The 18,884-nt window shown below is 34.8% G+C and overlaps 1 protein-coding gene across 2 annotated transcripts in view; it reads right to left on the minus strand.

The window, feature by feature from the left end:
• The window catches only part of LOC118184901 (transmembrane protein 248-like), a 71,926-nt gene that overhangs the window by 36,682 nt on the left and 16,360 nt on the right, over nucleotides 1–18,884 (minus strand). For both annotated transcript variants that reach the window (XM_085810474.1, XM_085810473.1), the window contains exon 2: nucleotides 4,073–4,227. In XM_085810474.1, coding sequence (XP_085666600.1) covers nucleotides 4,073–4,219 — 147 coding nt within the window. In that variant the 5' untranslated portion in view covers nucleotides 4,220–4,227. The remainder of the gene's footprint in view (nucleotides 1–4,072; nucleotides 4,228–18,884) is intronic.

Below are 18,884 nucleotides of genomic sequence, written 5' to 3' on the forward strand. Positions count from 1 at the left end.
TACAATATTCTAAATATGCCTAATTTAAAAAAAATCTTGAGGATAAGTGACAGATAGCTTGTATATAATATTTTTCCATTTTGCAGGTGTGAAAGCAGTTAAGCGAAAAACAGTACTTAAACATGCATTTTTTTTTTTTTTTTTTTTTTAATCAAAAGGAACATGTTTCCGTGCTTAGCACTCCTTATTCACTGTTACTGCCGATCACTACAGTAGTTGTCTGCACTGCCAGTATCAATTATCACTAGTACTAGTATCCCACAACTGTTCACCATAACCAGCAACCACAACTAGTACAATATTATGAAATATTCACCCAACAATATATTTTATGCTCAAACATTAAATACATTTTGCCATGTTGCCAGCTGTTTGTATACATCTATTTCTAACAATTTGCATGTATGCAAAACACCCCTGAATTTCATATGCTCTTTCTGAAAAAAAAAAAAAAAGGGGTTTACACTCGAGAGACTACAGCACATAGTAAACACTAACTTTCAGGAATTTTTGTGGATAATTCTGCAAACTGGTATGTTTACATCATATGAGTAATTCAAACTAAACTCAACTCTGCTCTGCTGTGAGATGTCATAGATGTAAGTTTCATTCACGTCTGTTGACAAAAATAATTACTTTTAATGATTTTTCATTAGCTGACAGGTTATGAAAATTCTTTACTCACTGCCAGACATGCATATTAACACACCAAAAAGAGTTTAATTTCAACACATGCTGTCATTTCTATTTACGACCAATATCTCAAAAGTAATTTCACATATTCAAATTTTAGATACTTAAGTCTTCAAATACAAAAAAACTATAAACATTCATACCTTATCCAGGAATTTCTACAAGAGAAATAGCATGAACTTAATGATCAAAATTCCATTCAAATGATAGCAATAAAGAGTGGATAATAATAACAAATACAATTCCTTAAATGATAATCCATTTTATGAATTACGTGTGCTATTCAGTTTTATTAAAAGTAAATTCCTTTCATGGAGAATGTAATTAAAAAACAGAACAGAACATCAACACTAGACAAAACTATCTAGACTGTTGATTGTTGTTTTAAGGATATTTCACATTTTTTCCTTCTTGGAAATCATAAGAGCATTTTCTCAAAAGATTAATCTTTTATTCCTTATACAAAACATACACCATTGAATTGACTATTGTGATTATTCTTAAATAAGTGGAAATATTTTTTTCTTTTTTTTTAAAGTAATATTTTCACTGTAAAAAAAACAAGCAGATTCTTGATATTGATTTGATGTTTTAGTAAAATTAATTCATGAAGTTTGTTTGGAAAGAAAATCAGCATTTGAAGCAAATAGCAATACAATATTTCCAGCTTTTTCAATAAATTTATTCTTAAATACAAAAATAACTAAACAGGAAAGAACATGATAGTAATAATTTATACAAAAATAATAAGCAGAAAGAAAGTAATCATAATTTACACAGAAAAAAATAAAACTTTTGTAATCATGCATTTTTTAAAGAATTTTCATAATAAAATGAAAAATAATGGATGAGATCAATCGTCTACAGGATCATACACAGCATGCATGATCTTGAGCTTAACTTTCGCATTACGAGTTTCATCCATATTTTTCAATTTATTGTGAAAACTCATTAAAAAATGCCTGTCATCATCATGGATTTCTTGCAAGACCAACTCATTATTTCGTTTGGATACGATTACAACTCGTTCAGATACAATGTGCTCCATATTAAAAGAAATGTCGCCTTCGATGTGACAGCAAAATTGTCTAAAGAAAGCCACTTCGTTTTAGCTTCGCTCTGATTGGTCGATGCTTATCCCAAACTCGGTGTAAAGTTGAAAACTTGGAACCTTCTGCCACAAGCCTTAAACCAGATTATGTGACGTAGCACGGACTGGTTGTCTTGGCAATGCAACTCGGCTTTAACCACTTATGCCCTTTATGCTCCCGTCTGAACACAGCCTAACTGTCCATCCTTTCATAGGAGGCAAAGGTGGCCCACCCGTTAGCTGCTTCCATAATAAAGTGACGAACAAGTCTAGTCTTGGTGTTGGCCAAGCCAAATTCGGCTGAAGACCCGTCATTAGGGGGGGGGGGGGAATTACACATGTTGCATACTTATTTAAGGCAAAATAGATACCACTATTGTTCCTTCTTGCTGTTTGTAAGGTCACTAATTTACTCTAAACATTGTAAAGCTATGAATGAATGGAAGGCTTCAATGATGATAGGATATAACAGATGACAGGAATAAATTTGGATGTAAGTCTTAGTCTTCCATCAAGGTTTTTTCTAAAACCACTTGACATTCAAACAAAAGTCAATTAACATCAATGGTAACAATGGTCACATCGGCACTGATTACTTTTGGAATTTGTGTATGAAATTTACTTGCAGAACGCACATTTGATTTACTCTCCTTTACAAAATGTCTATTGTGTATCAAAGGTACTGGATAACCTTCTTTATGGGATCTCATCTGTATGAAAGGTTTTGGTGTACTGTAATCTAGACCAGGATTAATGTCACCAAGATTGTACTTTATGCAAGGATAATAAATTTACTAACAAAACTCGTTTCTCGTAAATTTTTATCCAAAATTCAATAAATACGGTTCCAATAGCTCTATATTCAGTTAATATGGGATTGAATCACTGTTCATTTCCATAATTAAAATTACCACTTTATGATCACTAATTGGAGTCTACTGAAGCAGGACAAGAAAATTCCCTGTGAGCCCTGAAATCACACATTTAAAGTTCAAGAAAATGGTTTTCAAATATGTTTCAATGATTAAAAAAAACACCTCTAGCATAAGTGCACAACAAATGGAAAGGATTATTTTAAAAAGGACATAATAAATATTAATTAATAATTATAGAATCCTTACATAAACATTTTGATCAAAGGATGCAGGTTTGAATTAAAGTAAATGTGTATTATAGAATACAGTCAAAAGTCTTTAATCCGGACGTCCATAATCCGGAATGATCTGTAATCCTGACCTCAAAGCTACAAACTTTCTGCGCATGTGTAAACGCATAATGCATTTACACATGCGCATAATACCTTTACGCATGCACGTTTAACGTATAACGCACGGTATAAGCTAAGCTAAAATTATCTAATTATCTATTTCAGTTAAAGTTGCAGATTGCGTTGTTCCTTAATCTTCTAATTGCATCTGGCTTGTTATTTTTTGCAGACTGTTAGAGCAATTTTATAAAAGTAAGCTTGAACTTTCGATTATATCAAAAACAATTTCTGATTCTGGAGCTGCCAAAGGATGTACAAAGCGAAAGCATGTTTCGATGTCCATCACACAAAAAGTGGAATTGCTGCAAAAAATAGATAAAGGCATATCCTTTGTCTCTCTAACCATTCCAAAATCTGTTTATCAATTTCACGCTGCTCTGCGGGGGGGCGTCGTGGCGCACAATGAACTGGAAGTTGATCTGTCAGCACTATCCTTATCTTCAGGGCAGATGTTTTTATTTTATTCAGCTTATAATTTCTTACTAAATTTAGTATTTCATCTCGATGTACTCCGTCTTTGATATGATTTAAATCAAATTCCTCGTCATTATAAATATCATGAATACATGTCAAATAGTTTTCTGGTTGCAATTTTCTAATTTCGACTATGCGTAATGTATGCTTTACGCATGCACATGTTGAAAGAAATGTTTAATAAAGTCAACAAATAAATATTAAGCTTTTTTTATTTTTTTTTTTTTTTTTTTTTTTTTTTTTTTTTTGTAAATTTGATACCTTTTAGATCATAATTGCTCTTTATTTCATAAATTACGGTTTCATATTTTTTATTTTATAATTTCTGCATGTCATCTTACCAGATTTAAACTGATGATCTATAATCCGGAAAAACCGATTATCCGGAATCGCCGAAGTCCCGACGAGTCTGGATTAAAAACTTTTGACTGTATTAGTATTATAGTGCTTGGAATTCATATTTAGCAATAATCCCAAAATAGTCAATATCATTTTACATTATCAGTTTATAAACCATAATTTATACAAAATTCACAGAACAAACAAACCATTTGAACATCTGGATTCGGCACTTCCTGCTCTCCAACAACATATGCCAAAATCACCATAGATAAACCAAAGGCAGTGAGACAAATAGTGAAGACAAGTAGAGGTGGTTGACCAGAAATCAGGCTCTGACTAACACTGTATCCCATTATGTTTCCTAAAATTAAATAAACGGGGAAAAAATATTACATACACGCTCATCGTTCAAAGATGAGTATAAAAGAAAATTAATTTTTATTTCTAAATGTTAACAGATCCATGTATAAACCAAGAGGGAAGATTTTCCTGAAAAAAATCATCCAAAATTTAAAATTGTTCTATAAATCAAGCAAAATGTTTTCAAGTCATACAACTCTGTTAGACTTGTCAATTTACTATGGCTAAAATTCAGTTTTAATACTGTGTTTCTAAATAGGTTGATTCATAAGCTTTCGATAATATGCCAGTCGTAAGGTTACCCTGAGGGGAATGCACAATCCAGTTCCTGCTGCAAAGAAATTTTAAATTTGTGATTATATTTCCCCTTATATTTTGCAACTAGCGGGCAACACAGTTTTTACTTTTTTGGGAAGCAACGTTTTCAGCAGTTGTCACTGTAGTTACTTTAACATATTCTTTTTGTGAGCTTAATAAATATATACATTAATACAAACCATGTTTTTTTAATTTTTTTTTTTTTTCCTATATTCCTAATGCTAACCTCTAACAGGTTATGAGCCGAGCATGCTTTAAATGTGCAGGAAAAAAAATTCAAAAGCAAATTGGAGATAAAAGTTAGTCAGCAAATTAACTGACAAAAATGGAAGCTGCAAAGATATCAGTTAAGTCATTATGAAGAAAAGTGATGGGCCTATTTGAAAATATCGAATTACGTTTGTATTAAGTTATCACAAAGACACTTTAAAAGTCATGGAAGGAAAACTGAAAAAGCCAGGCAGCCCGATCAAGCTGCCGCTGAAGATTCAAAAGAGATACAGAGATGACGTAAAGGTTTTTAATACAGCCAATAATTGCGCTATGATGCTTTTTACAAACTCCATGACTGAAAATACTTTAGAAATGGTAATGAGATTTGACAGCACAAGGGACATTTGGCTCGAACTTCACAAAATATTCAGACTTATCTGATAACCAACTTTACAATATATGTTTACAGTTCTTTAAATTCAATTGGTCAAATGATGATATGGTTGCTCATTTATTAAAACTGATAAATTTATAGAATGAATTGAACACTGGACTTAAATATAAGAAAGAAAACAGACTCCCAGAAATACTGTTAATCTGTAAAATATTGGACACTCTTCTTCCCAGTTATTGGACTTTCAAATTGAGTTAGTTACTGCTTAGTGATGAAAAGAGAACCCTAGAAGACTTAACTACATAACTGTATACCCATGAAAGAGAATTTAGAAAAGATACAAATTTTGTAGAAACTTTAGATCAGCAAATATTGATAGCTAATTCAAAATTTAAGCAGAAATCAGTCCCTAACAAGAAAAACAATGACAAGTGTCGTTATTGCCACCAGCGAGGACACTGGGTCAGAACATGCAAGAAGTTGATAGCTGACGGAAAACCACTAAACCTTATCTTACACACAAGGCCGAACAAAGGTAAGAGTAATATTGCTGCAAATATGACACTCCTAGTTGTAGAAGCGGCAATATTTTCTGCTGAAACAAATTCTGGTGATTGGCTTATTGACATTGGGGCCTAACCGTGTCGTCAATAACAGCCAAAGCTTTATAGACTTTGAAAAATGTGAGCTTCCCCATAGCATCACTGTAGCAAATGTCATTACCAGCAGTTGGCAAAGGCACTATCAAGATAATGACAATTGTAAATGGGGTGAATCAAATTAAAAATATTGAAAATGTCTAGTATGCTACAGAAATAAGTAAAAATCTAGTTTCTGTGTTAGCAACTTAAGGCAGAAACCAGAACAGTGTATTTGAATCAATATTTAAGGATTGTTATTTAAAAATACATGGCAAAATAGTTCTGCATGATACAAGAAACTGCAGTGAGGGTCTCTTCAAAGCCATGATGAAGACCTTAGTTCCTGAAATTCATATTGACAAGAACAATGTTTAAAATTTGTAAACAGAAAAGAGGTTACAAAAGTTGGAGAATTGTTCTCAACAGACATTTGTGGGCCATTCAATAAATCATTTAAGAAATATCGATACTTCGCAATCTTCAAAGTTGCCTACACCATATTTCGATACTCTTTTTTTTTAAAAGAAAAAAATCAGAAGTAAAGGATATGCTTGAAAATCAGAAGTAAGTTAAAGAAATCCTCAGTGACAATGTTGGAGAGTTTGACAACTAATCAGTTTAAAAGATCTTGAACCAGCGTGGAATCTCACAGAAGCTCACAACTTCATATATATCACAGCAAAATGGCAGTGCTGAACAAGAGAGCAGTTCTCGAAATGGCCAAAACACTAAAATAATCAAATGAAGAAATCTACTTTCCTTCCTAATTCAAGTCCTTATGAATTACGGCACAGTAATCTGTTCCCAAGATGTCATATTTGAAAACAAACATTTCATGGCGAGAAATATTATAACATTGCTATTACACTGTCCATCCAACAAGTTTCTGAAAGAAATCTATCTCAACATGATATTGAAAATAAAGTAAGAACATGTGAAGGCTCCAAACAGGAAGATGAGGAAGTGGAGGATATACCAGAAAAGAAGACTCGACCCAGAAGACATATTTCAGCACCTAAGTGAACAAAGAATTATATCACGGAAAATTCAGATATTAATGAAAAAAAATCCTCCAGAAATAAATGGAATTGCAAGTGACAATTCAAGAAACAGGAATGTGAAGACTCAGCACCCAAGAAAGCTTTTCAGAATGATCCTGAAACTTTGAAACCAGCATTAACTAGTCCAGATGCAGAAAAATGGAAGTTAGCAATGGAAAATTTAAAAGGAAATGAAACTGAACATAGTGCCTAGGCCAAAATAAAGTTGTGAAATGCAAGTAGATTCTCAGGTGGAAAGACATACATCTTGTTTAGTTGCTTGTGGTTATACCCAAGTCGAATGTGGATGACCTCCTAGTAATGTCCAGCTCCATCATTCAGGAATTTAAGGAAAATATTGCAGCCACATTTAAAATCAAAGACTTGGGAAAAATAAATTACCTTCTTTCAATTAGGATAAGCAGGAGAGAAGATGGCTCAATTACTCTTGATCAAAATGTCCATGATACTGAACTCCTGCTAACAACCAATATGGTAGATGCTAAAGGAGCATCAACACCATTAGACCCAGGTATGAAATATGCACCAGCCCATTAAGGATAACATGCTGGATGCTGAAGGAGCAAAGGCAGGCTATTGGAGGACTTTTGTACATGGCAGGAGGACCAAGGCCTGATTTAGCCTTTGATACCACTTACATGAGCCAGTTCAATAATTGTCCAAGCAAGGAACACTGGGCTAGCATACAACGTATACATTACCTAAAACAGACCAAAGAATTAAAACTGACTTTCCAAAAGACTAGGAACTATTTGGAACTGTTCTATGATTCCAAATGGGATGGTGATAACATAGGTTAGACGATCATTTAGTGGCTATGTTGTATTGCTAGCAGGTGGAGCTGTCTCGTGGAGTAGCAAGAAGCAAGATACGATTGCCTTGTCAACAACTGAAGCCGAGTACTTCTCAAAAAGCCATGCAGCCAAGGATGTGCTGTGATTCCAAAGCATTTTGCAAGAAATTGTGAGAGAAGATTTTTTTAACTTACAAAACAGGCATTTTTAACTTACAAATTAGGGCATCATTTCTTTAGCTAAAAGCCATGTTACTTTAAAGTGTAACAAACATATTGAAATCGGGCATCTTTTCCTAAGACAGAAGGTTGAAGAGAAGATGTTAAACTAACCTATGTGGTTTCCAGTTCAAATGCATCAGAGATGTTGACTAAGAGTGTGCAAAAGAAACCCTTGTTTAAACAAAGATTCAGTGTAGGGCTGAGGGAAATTTAATCATGGGGAAGCATTGCAAATACATTTTTATTTTGTGACTGTATTTCCCATTACATTTTGCAACCTGTGTGGCAACATGGTTTTTACTTTTTTTTGGGGGGCAACAGTTTCAGCAGTTGTTATTATAATTATTTAACCATGTTCTTTTTGTGTGCTTAATAAATATATATGTTAAAACTTTTTTATTTTTTGTCTCCATTCATTCTCTAACACCTCTCCTGGAAGTTTTTCATTTCTTCAGTAAAGTAAAAATTAAAATTTTCTTCCAAAGCATTCAAATGTTTGAAATCTTGGTAATTACGTTACCAGAAACATTCATATTACTTTCAATTATAAACATTTGAAATATTTCAAAACTTTCAGATGTGTGGTCTTCAGTGTTGTTTTTCCATAAAAGAATTTTTTTTTTTTTTTTCTTCTCCTAGCTGCCCAACCAGGATAGTGGTTAATGACTCTGGAGCAGGGCAAATTCAAATCCCAGAGAAGGCATGGATGTTTGTAAATGTATAGTGTCTGTAAGGCATGAAGGGCACTCTACATATGCGGCATGCCAAAATGCTTCTCTAGAAGTTGGTGATAGAGGAGGAGGCGTGGGAGACCCTCGGACCCATTCTTCCAAGATGTTCTCTCTAAAACTTTAGGTTGAACTGAGCTAAAGTTGGGCTGTCATCTATATGGTGTTAACAGCCCTTGCCAATGACAGGTGCGTTTGACTCCTTGCCAAGAAGAATGTCATGGGAGTGTGCCAACCATTGTCGGACAAGTGCGAACGGTTACAACAACAAGTAGTAGTTTGACGAACCCTTCAATTTTGTCATGCACTGTAAATCTACCTGTACCTTCCATGTCTTGTAAGTATATAAATTTAATTCATTAAGTTTGGTTATATGTCTGCTAAATACATGAGCTTCAAAACAAATTTAAGACTATGCAACAAATTTTCTAGTATGTCTTTATCACTGAAATACACAGTGACTTCTTCATAGAGTTCCACAAGTCTTGTTAGCATTTTCCCTCTCCACAGTCAATGTACGTTCACATGCAGAAGTGATTTGTGGGATTCCTTGACACATCTGGATTAGTTATATTCAAGTACATGTTTAAAATGGTATTTGTTTTATAAAGCTTAGTGTATCAAAAGGGTTATCCCCTTGTGGTTAGATTTCCCCCAAACTTATGTTTAGTATTAAGTGTTTGATAAAACCTAATAGTTTGTCTTATGCTGTAACAAAATTTAAATTGTCTTATGTTTGTCTTATGTATATTGTTTGTCTTATGCTGTAACAAAATTTAAATTAACAGTATGAAACAGGATACATACAAGTTCCAAGTAGACTCACCACATAACTTGACTAATATTACAACAGTTGTTGAAGCCTCTCGTTAAAAAGGCACTGTCTGCTGCAACTGTGGTAAAAATTCTTATGTGCATCCAAAAAAGTCAGAACATAAATACATTAGAAGTTTCATAGTTAAAGTAAATAATTAAGCATTAAGCCCATTCGAACTGGACTTGATGGAGCTTGTAAGTACAGTTATATGATAAGGTAGCAACTGCACAATGGAATATCTTCTAGTTCACAATATATACAGTTATTATCAGGTAGACTGAAGAAAAGGCATAGAATCCACCATCAGTGTTGGGAATGGCATCATTACGCCAACAAATCAAAGACCAGATAGAGACTGACATCATGGGACGCCAGAGAAAAGTGAGGAGTTTCGGCTCAGCAAGCTACGGACCATGTTTACATGATGTAGTTAGATAGATATTTCTTATTCATTTAACTTATACAAAAGTGTAAATAAACCTTTTTTCTTAAGTTTAAAAGATTTGAAGTGCTCCATTTATGATAAGATAGCTGTTAATTCATTGGGTAGATGACCTATGAATCCTTTCTGAGCTAGCCATTGTTTGAAACGTAACGTATTACGTAACGTCTGATAAGCAGATTAGTCTCACAAACTGATGGACTGAGACTGACCAGGTTCCAAACATGTTGTCAAACAAAATCATTAAAAGCTTTAAATGATTCCATTTTTTCCAAAGTCAATATGCAAAACTCCTAATGATTGTATCTACAAATACGACATCCATCTACTTTCCCTTTCTGTACTGGTTCCAAAGAATTATATAAGTATGTGTGTGTCCCATATTTTATGCATGAAATTCCAACTTTTTCAGTACATAATCAAGACCTTCAAACATTTTTAATATTAGAATACGGATTATAAATCACTATGTGAGAAGCATACGGCAAAGAATATATTCCTGTAGCTACATATAAACTCACATATACTGTTTTCATATTATACTAGAAACATTAGAAAAAATCAGGAATTCAGCAGTTGTCTTATTTATAGTATTCTAGATTATTCCTCATATGATCATTTGCTGCACACTAATATAACAGTCATTTCTAAATGTATCAGCTTTTTTTCAAGTAGCAGACTATCAGTTACACTACAAAGGACAACCAGCTAGAACAAAAACTCCTTATACATGTGGTATCTGTAAGTACAACACAGCCACCAGAGGGTGGCTGTGTTGCACTTAGGTGACTATGCGCCTGCAGCAAGAGCGAGGTGAAAGAGGAGTATGACATATAGACAGACAGTCATCTATCCCACGCAAAGGTGGTAAGATGTCTCCACGAGAAGGTGGTAAGACGTAGGTCAACACTTGAAGGTGATAAATTGAACTGCATATATGACAGCAAATGCGAATAGGCACTAAGCTGCTATTTTAAAATCTGCAAGAGTGATAATGCAGAACCTTGTTTGTATCAAACAGCACTGTAATTCAATTTAATGCACCTTTTCTCTGTTATTTTCATTAAAATGGCTATGGTGTGGAAAACGTTAGAATTGTTAATTACCCTAGACTAGCATCTTCAACTCCCCAACCACAGAAAATCTGGGGGCCTTGTCCGCGATACTTGGATACTTCAGAAGGTACTGTGAAAACTTTGCTTTATTTCTTTACTTTAGGTAGTGATACTTTTGTTTCGTTTTTAAAATGAGTTTCTTGAATAATTTAAAGAAAAGTAATTTAATAGTAATTGCGGAACAAATCGGAGAGACTGCTCCAGAAAATGCTAAAAAAGCTGACATTAAAAAAATTATCCAAATTTTGATGTCTTCAAAACGAACGTTGAATTTGTTCATGGAGTTGTCAAATCGATCGCTGAGGATCAGACGCCTACAACAAGTAATGAACACTATCTGTTAGAGATCGAACATCTTAAATTAGCTCAAATTGAGAAGCAGATTGCGCTAGAAAATTTAAATCACAATCATTAACCGGTAATAGAAGAAACATGCAGACTAGCGTTGAAGATATTGCAGCAACCATGCAACGAACTTTTAAATTAAATGTTAACTGTTTGTGTTATTATGTATAGCAGTGCTGCAACTAAACTCTGTATTTTTTTTCTCAAGTGAAGTGTCTTATAAATCCTGAAACTTCATTGTTTACTTATGGCAATGTTGCTCACAAAAGCCAACCTTCTATTGTCACTGTTTCTGTTAATTCAGATTATGTCTCCTTACTTTCTGAGTTTCCAGATATAACAAATCCTACTTTAATTAAGCAGACTGTTCCTCATAATACAGTGCATCATATCTTGACCTGTGGACCACCTGTGACTTCAAAACCGAGACGACTCCATCCCAAGCTGCAAGAAGCAGTGAAATCTGAGTTCGAATTCCTCCTGGATCAAGGTATAATCCATCCTTCCAAGAGTCCATGGAGTTCACCATTGCATGTCGTCCCTAAGCAGGATTTTGCAGTTCATCCGGTTGGAGATTACCGCAAGCTGAATTCTGTGACTGAATTTGATAGTTATCCAATTCCGTACCTTCAAGACTTTGCTCATTCACTCTACAGTAAATCTATTTTCTCAAAAGTAAACATCTTTAAAGCATTTCACCAAATTCTTATTGCAGACGCTGGCATTCCTAAAACAGCTGTGAGAACCCCATGGGGTCTCTACGAGTATACTCATCTGTGTTTTTGCTTAGTGAATGCACCCTAAACCTTCATGCTCTTTATGCACTCTCCCATTTTGTTATGTTTATCTTGATGATATACTATGTTTTTCAAATGATACAGTAGAGCATAAGAAGCACTTGCATGCTATATTTCAAAGACTGAGTACTTATGGTCTCAAGTTAAATGTTTCAAAATGTGTGTTTGGTGTCACTGAGCTGGAGTTTCTTGGTCACCATATAAGCCCAGAAGGGGTTAAACCCTTGCAAAATAAAGTTCAGGCAATCCTAGATTTTCAGTTGCCTGAAACTAATGGTAATTTGCGTAAGTTCTAGGCCTAATTAATTTCTATCGTAGGTTTTTGCCTCTGCAGCAGGCAACCAGGCCTTGTTAGGTGACGTTTTAAAGGGATCTTCTGGCAAGAAAAATTCAAAGAAACCAATTATTTGGACTTCGCTTGCAACTGAGGCTTTTCACAAATGCAAACAAGCACTAGCTAATGCCACGTTACTTGCCCATCCTTCTCTAACTGCCCCACTTGCTTTGCATGTAGATGCATCTGATCATGATACTGGTGGCACATTGCATCAGGTTGTGGACTCCAAATTGCAGCCCTTAGGTTTCTTCTCGAGGAAGCTCAGTATTGCAGAAACTCGGTATAGTGCTTATGACCGGGAGCTCCTTGCTGCTTATGCATCCCTTTGCCATTTCAGACACATGTTGGAGGCTAGAGAGTTTGTCCTCTTTACTGATCATAAGCCTCTGATATATGCTTTCCGTAAAAAGAATGACAAGTGCTCTCCACGCCAGGTGAGGCATTTAGATTTCATCTCGCAATTCACAACTAACATACAGCACATTCCAGGGCCTGAGAATATTCCTGTAGATGTCCCTTATAGCTGCCTTAATTCTTCCTGCATCAGCTGATTATTCTGAAATAGCTAAAGCACGAACATTGGATGATGAGTTGAAGTCATTACTGTCATCAGACACATCCCTGCAGTTAAAAAAAATTACTCTCCCGGAATCAAACATTGATCTATTCTGTAATGTATCGACTGGCAGAGTTCGTCCCTATGTTCCAACACAGTTTTGCCAGGATGTTTTTGCCTCATTACACAACATGGCTCACCCTGGTGTACGCAGAACACAACACATTGTGCGGTCACGATTTGTTTGGCCTAAAATATCGGATATAGCTGAATGAACAAAGTGTTGCATCTCATGTCAAAAGGCTAAAATTTATCGCCATACAAAAGCACCTTTGGCAAGTTTTAAGGAGCCTTCCCAAAGATTTGACCATGCTCATTTCCCTGTATGATATCGTTGACACTGGGAGGAGAGTATGCAGCAACCATGCAACGAACTTTTAAATTAAATGTTAACTGTTTGTGTTTTCATGTATAGCAGTCCAGCAACTCTGCACTTTTTTCTCAAGTGAACTAAACTGATTCTTGTGAGTTAATCTTCCTCGTGCTTGTGCTGTTATCGCTAGTGTACATGATATGTTTTCGTAGAATGTTCTTTTTTCTTCGCTACATAAATTGTAAATAAATGTGATTGATTAAATAAGTTTAGCTTATTTGTGAATATGCAAAACCAACCTGCCGTAATATCATTAAAAGCATCAAAACACTAACTATAGCTGTACCCCAGAAACTGGAAGCTTAGCATTTGTTTTTTCAGTCACTTGAGAAAGCTTTTACAACTAAAAGGGTACCAATGGAGTTAAAAATCAGAAGTGTTGATTAATTTATTAGGTAATAAATGTGATAATATTTTAATGTATGTTTCTGAAAAAGAAATTGCGGATTATGATAAATTAAAAGCAATAATATTGAAAGAATTTCAGCTGTCCCAAATGGTAAGAAAAGGAGAAAAAATTGTCTCAAAAAAGGTATCTGGGTTAAAGATTGGCTTGGATAATGCAGCTACAAATAAGTTAGACTTTATTGAACTGTTGATTGATGGTAAGAAAATAAAATGTTTAATTGATTCTGGAAGTGAATTGGTAGTTGTAAAGAAATCGCTTTTTCCGAATAAAATACCACCTGGATTAACAGAACACAAAAGTTCGTTTAGTCACGTGGTTAAAGTGGAAACGGCTAAGTTTATTTTTTCTTTGTGCAAAAGCAAAAGATGAATGGTTAAAGGATGGGATTATAAAGCCATTGTGTTCAGAGTATGCTTCGCCAATTGATTTTTGTAGAAAAAAATCAGGTAAGACACGAATTTGTGTTGACTTCAATTAAATAAAAAAATAGTTAAGGATTCCTTTCCCATAGCACAAGTAGAAGAGGTTTTAGATTGTTTGGGTGAAGCAAAGGTTTTTTCGACATTAGACTTAAAAAATGGTTTTTTTCATGTTCCGGTGGAGGAAAACTGCACTAAATATTTGGCATTAATTTACACATGCAGGTTTGTATGAATTCCTAAAAGCACCTTTTGGTTTGTGCACGCCACCAAGTGTGTTCTAAAGATTTACTTATAATGTGTTTAGAGATTTAATTCGGGATGACACTTGTTACTTACATAGACGATTTTATTATTTCAGCATGAAACGAGAAAGAAGGTTTAGAAAAGTTAAAATGCGGTTTAGAAGTAGACAAAGAATATGGTTTGGAGATCAATTTTTAATTTAATAATCTATGTTATTGAGGATGCTACAATTCGCCCCTCTACTGAAAAAAAAAAAAAAAAAAAAAAAACCAGAGCTGTTCAAAATTTCCCAGAACCTAAAAACCTTAAGCATATTCAGAATTTCTTGGGCCTTACTGGGTATTTTAGGAAATTTATTGCCAACTATTCAAAAATAGCGAAACCACTAAGTGAGCTTCTTTGTAACGGAGCAGAATTCAAATTTGGGCCTGAGCAAAAAGAAGCATTTAACAAATTGAAAGAAATTTTATCGACAAATCTGGTTCTTCATATTTTCAAACAGGCAGCACCGTTAGAATTGCCTACAGATGCAAGCAGTCTTGGTTTCGGTGCCGTATTGCTACAAAAGTCATATGATGGACAGTTACACCCCATTTACTTCATGAGTAAAAAACTAGCCTCCAACAAGAGAAGCTATCTAGTTAGGAGCTTGAAGTTTTAGCTATAGTAGAAGCTCTAAAGAAATTCATTTTAGGATCTAAGGTCAGAATAATTACAGATTGCGATTCTTTCCAGAAGACTATGTTCATAAAAGATTTAACTCCTAAAGTGGCGAGATGGGCGTTACTTCTAGAAGAATTTGACTATGAAATTGTTCACAGATCTGGGCAGCAAATGATGTTGGCTTTAGTTTTCCACATGCAAATTTTGATCGGAGGTCAATCGGCGGTAAGCTAATGTGTTTGCCGCTGATTGCCCGATGACGTCGAGATAGGCGGGTTGGCAGAGTATTATATATATGTACGCCGGTATCGGCGAATGTCTTGTTCTCTTGTGTTATTATGAGTTAGCATAATGCTAGTTAGCTTTCAATCAAATGATTTTAAATGTAAAGGCTACAGTGTTAGCTCTTTTATTTTAATTTATGGAATAAAGCATGAATTTTATTTAGATTAGTCTTTGCTTTATTTAAGGGAAGCAAAATATGCTTTGCCTTTATCACCACTGCTAACAGGGTTATGGGCCCAGCGCCAACAGCTAATCGGTCATCCAGTTCAACTCAGCATTGAAGTAATGTAGGTGAAGAGAGTTTTCGTTATCCACGAAAAGAAACTGACCTGTCTTAGAAGTTTGTTCAAGTTGTTGTGCTCACACTTAATTGAAGATGTCATTACTACCTGAAGGTTTTGAGCTGTTAAACCATGACAACTGGGATCGATGGATAGTCGACATGAAAATGCTGTTGCTGGATAGAAATTGTTGGAGCTTCATAGAGGACTAAGAAGAAGAATTAGATAAAAGTGCAACAAGGCGTGAAAAGCAGGAGTTCACACTGAGAAAGAACAGAGCCTTCTGTACATTATATTATGGAATTAAAACTGAGTTCAGTCCGCTGATATAAGAATGTTCAAGTGGTAAAGAAGCATGGGAAGTTCTACAAAAGCAATTCAAACCCAAAACAAGATCAAGGATAATTCAGTTACTGGATGAATGTTTTAGTATTAGATATACACCAAATGAAAAAATAGGATTATTCATCGTGAGGATAAGAATGACTGCAAAGAATTTGGCTGAAGCTGGTCACAACTTGGCAGATCTTTTTAAAGGATTCCAGGCAATAAGGAGATTACCCCAGGAATACTCCGGCATTGTACAGTTGATCTATAGGTGGAAGGACGAAGATTTTATGCTAGAAAGAATTGCTGAAGAACTGGTAAGGGAAGAAAGCCAACTTCGCCAGGTAAATGCCGATTTAGAAGACAGCAAGGTAAGCGTGTTTAATACTATTGGTTCAAATGCAGGGAAAGATAAAATCGAAAATAAAACTAAATCTAAGAAAAAAATGGGGAATATGAGAATAGGACCTTGTTTCAGATGTCATAAATTTGGGCACTTAATCGCTCAATGTAAAGAAAATGTAAGTAAAAATCAGAAGTTTAAAATAGACGATAAAAATGGACAGTTTAAAGATAATGAATTACTGTTAGTAGAAAATTATGTAACAACTACAGATAAAGAAGGTAACGCAGATAAATTTAATTGGGTCGTAGATACTGCAGCTACAACTCATTTCTGTAATAATATAAATTAAATGACAAATTTTGAAGAAATAAATGATATACGTATGACTTTAGCTATAGGAAATTGTGAAAGTAAAGTACCGTAATTTCCGGAAGAAAGGCCGCATCAGCGTAAACGCCGCACTCAAGAAAAATGGCGGGAAAAAAATTAAAATTACACAGAAACGCCGCAATAGATTAAATTGCACGTGACATCGTCATGGGCCGTATAGATGCAAAAACTCAACCTAAGTCCTGATATATGACATACCAGTTAAGAAAAATGCATGAAATGAAACCATAACTCAAAAATAAATTAAAGGTATGAAATGTATAGCTTCTGTGCCGTTTAGAGACATTTTCAAAAATTTTCCGCTCCCTTCTTACTTAAAAACTATCCAACAAGTACTTGTACCCAAACTGATGGGATCTGTATTTGGCAGAATGCCAAGAAAAATCCATTCATGCTGAAGGGGAAATACGTCAGAGTTCGTTATTGCGAGGCAGGTGGAGTCGTGACGCCTTTGAAAAAAATTGCAGAAAAGGCAGGGGTGGGGAGAGGATGGGTCCTGGAAGATTCATCGAATAGCAGAGAAGAGAGACTATTCAAACTGAGGAGAATGTTGATTTGAAAGGGGGAAGAATGTTATTGTTCTGAGATCTCGTTTAGGGTGAATAAGGCCAGTAGTTCAAGGGAAAGAATGTAAACAAAATAATGTTCGCAAAAAGCAACTGAGTGGTCTTTTGTGTGGGAATAGCACCAGTCTATGCACAATGACAAAGCCATCCAAACTATGCACAATGACCATCGTAGGAAATATTTTATTTTTAGTGCACCTAAACGCCGTATGGGTAGAAACGCCGCACCCGCTGAAAATTTAAGTTTTAAACATGTAAACGCTGCGGCGTTTCTTCCGGAAATTACGGTACTAGGAAAGGGTACCGTCAAATTTGCAGTAAAAGTAGGCAATCGAATAAATTGGATTGAGTTAGATAATGTCTTATATAATCAAATCTAAGGAGAAATTTACTATCGGAAGCAAGGTTAGAAAAGGCAGGTGCTCATTTTGTGATTTCAAAAGGGAAGATGTGGATATACTTTAATAATTGGGATAGATTATGCTACGCTAAACGATATGACAGACTTTATCATGTAAAACCATTTAGATATGCAACAAATAAAAAGGAGGCTGGTTACAATACAGAAATTGGAAAGTTAAATAAAGTAGATGATGTGATGCTATGGCATTGGAGATTTAGCCATGTAAATTTTGATTATATTAAGAAAACTAGTAAGAATCAAAGTGTGAAAGGGTTACCAGAAATTGGAAAACCAATGGAGAGGTGTGAACCGTGTATTATTGCTAAATCTAGTAGAATAGAATAACTTTTAAAACTGTTCCAAAGAGGTCGGATAAACCATTGCAGTTGGTTTATTTAGATGTTTGTGGCCCACTACCAGTTCCATCTAAAGGTGGGAGTAAATATTTTCTTGCTATTGTGGATGAACTATAGTAGATTAGTAACAGTGTATTGTATGAAAAATAAAAATGAATCGTTCTACAACTTTAAGAATTATCATAGGCAAATGGAAAGACTGACGAATAGAAAATTAATAAGTATATGGACCGATAACGGTGGGGAATTCTGTAACAGGCAATTCGAAGGGTACTTAGCTGAAAATTAAATTAATGTCGAAAGTACAAACGCGTACACCCCAGAAGAGAACGGTGTGTGTGAACATTTTAACCGAATGGCATTTGACGCAGTTAAAGCTATGCTTGATGATAGTAAAATGGAAAAAGAATGGTGGGCAGAAGCTCTTGGCTGTTTCGTACATATGTGGAACAGAGTATGTCATAAAAGCAACCGAACTCCTTATGAAATGTTCCTAAATAGAAAACCCAGTATTGTTTATTTTAAAATATTTGGTTGTAAAGCCTATGTTGGCATGCCAAAACAGATTAGAAATAAATTACAAATGAGGTGCAAAGAAGGAATCATGGTAGGATATGCGAAGGAAACTAGGGATTATAGGATATGGCTACCAGAAGAACGCAGATTATTAGAAACCTGTAATGTGAAGTTCGATGAAAAACTGAATGCAGCAAATGGCATCCTGGAACAGAAATCAAAACCTAAATTTAAAAGAC

This window comes from Stegodyphus dumicola, chromosome 2 (genome assembly GCF_044657685.1).
Source record: "Stegodyphus dumicola isolate Sdum_Otavi_A_Nest chromosome 2, ASM4465768v1".
In the NCBI taxonomy this organism is placed as follows: Eukaryota; Metazoa; Arthropoda; class Arachnida; order Araneae; family Eresidae; genus Stegodyphus; species Stegodyphus dumicola.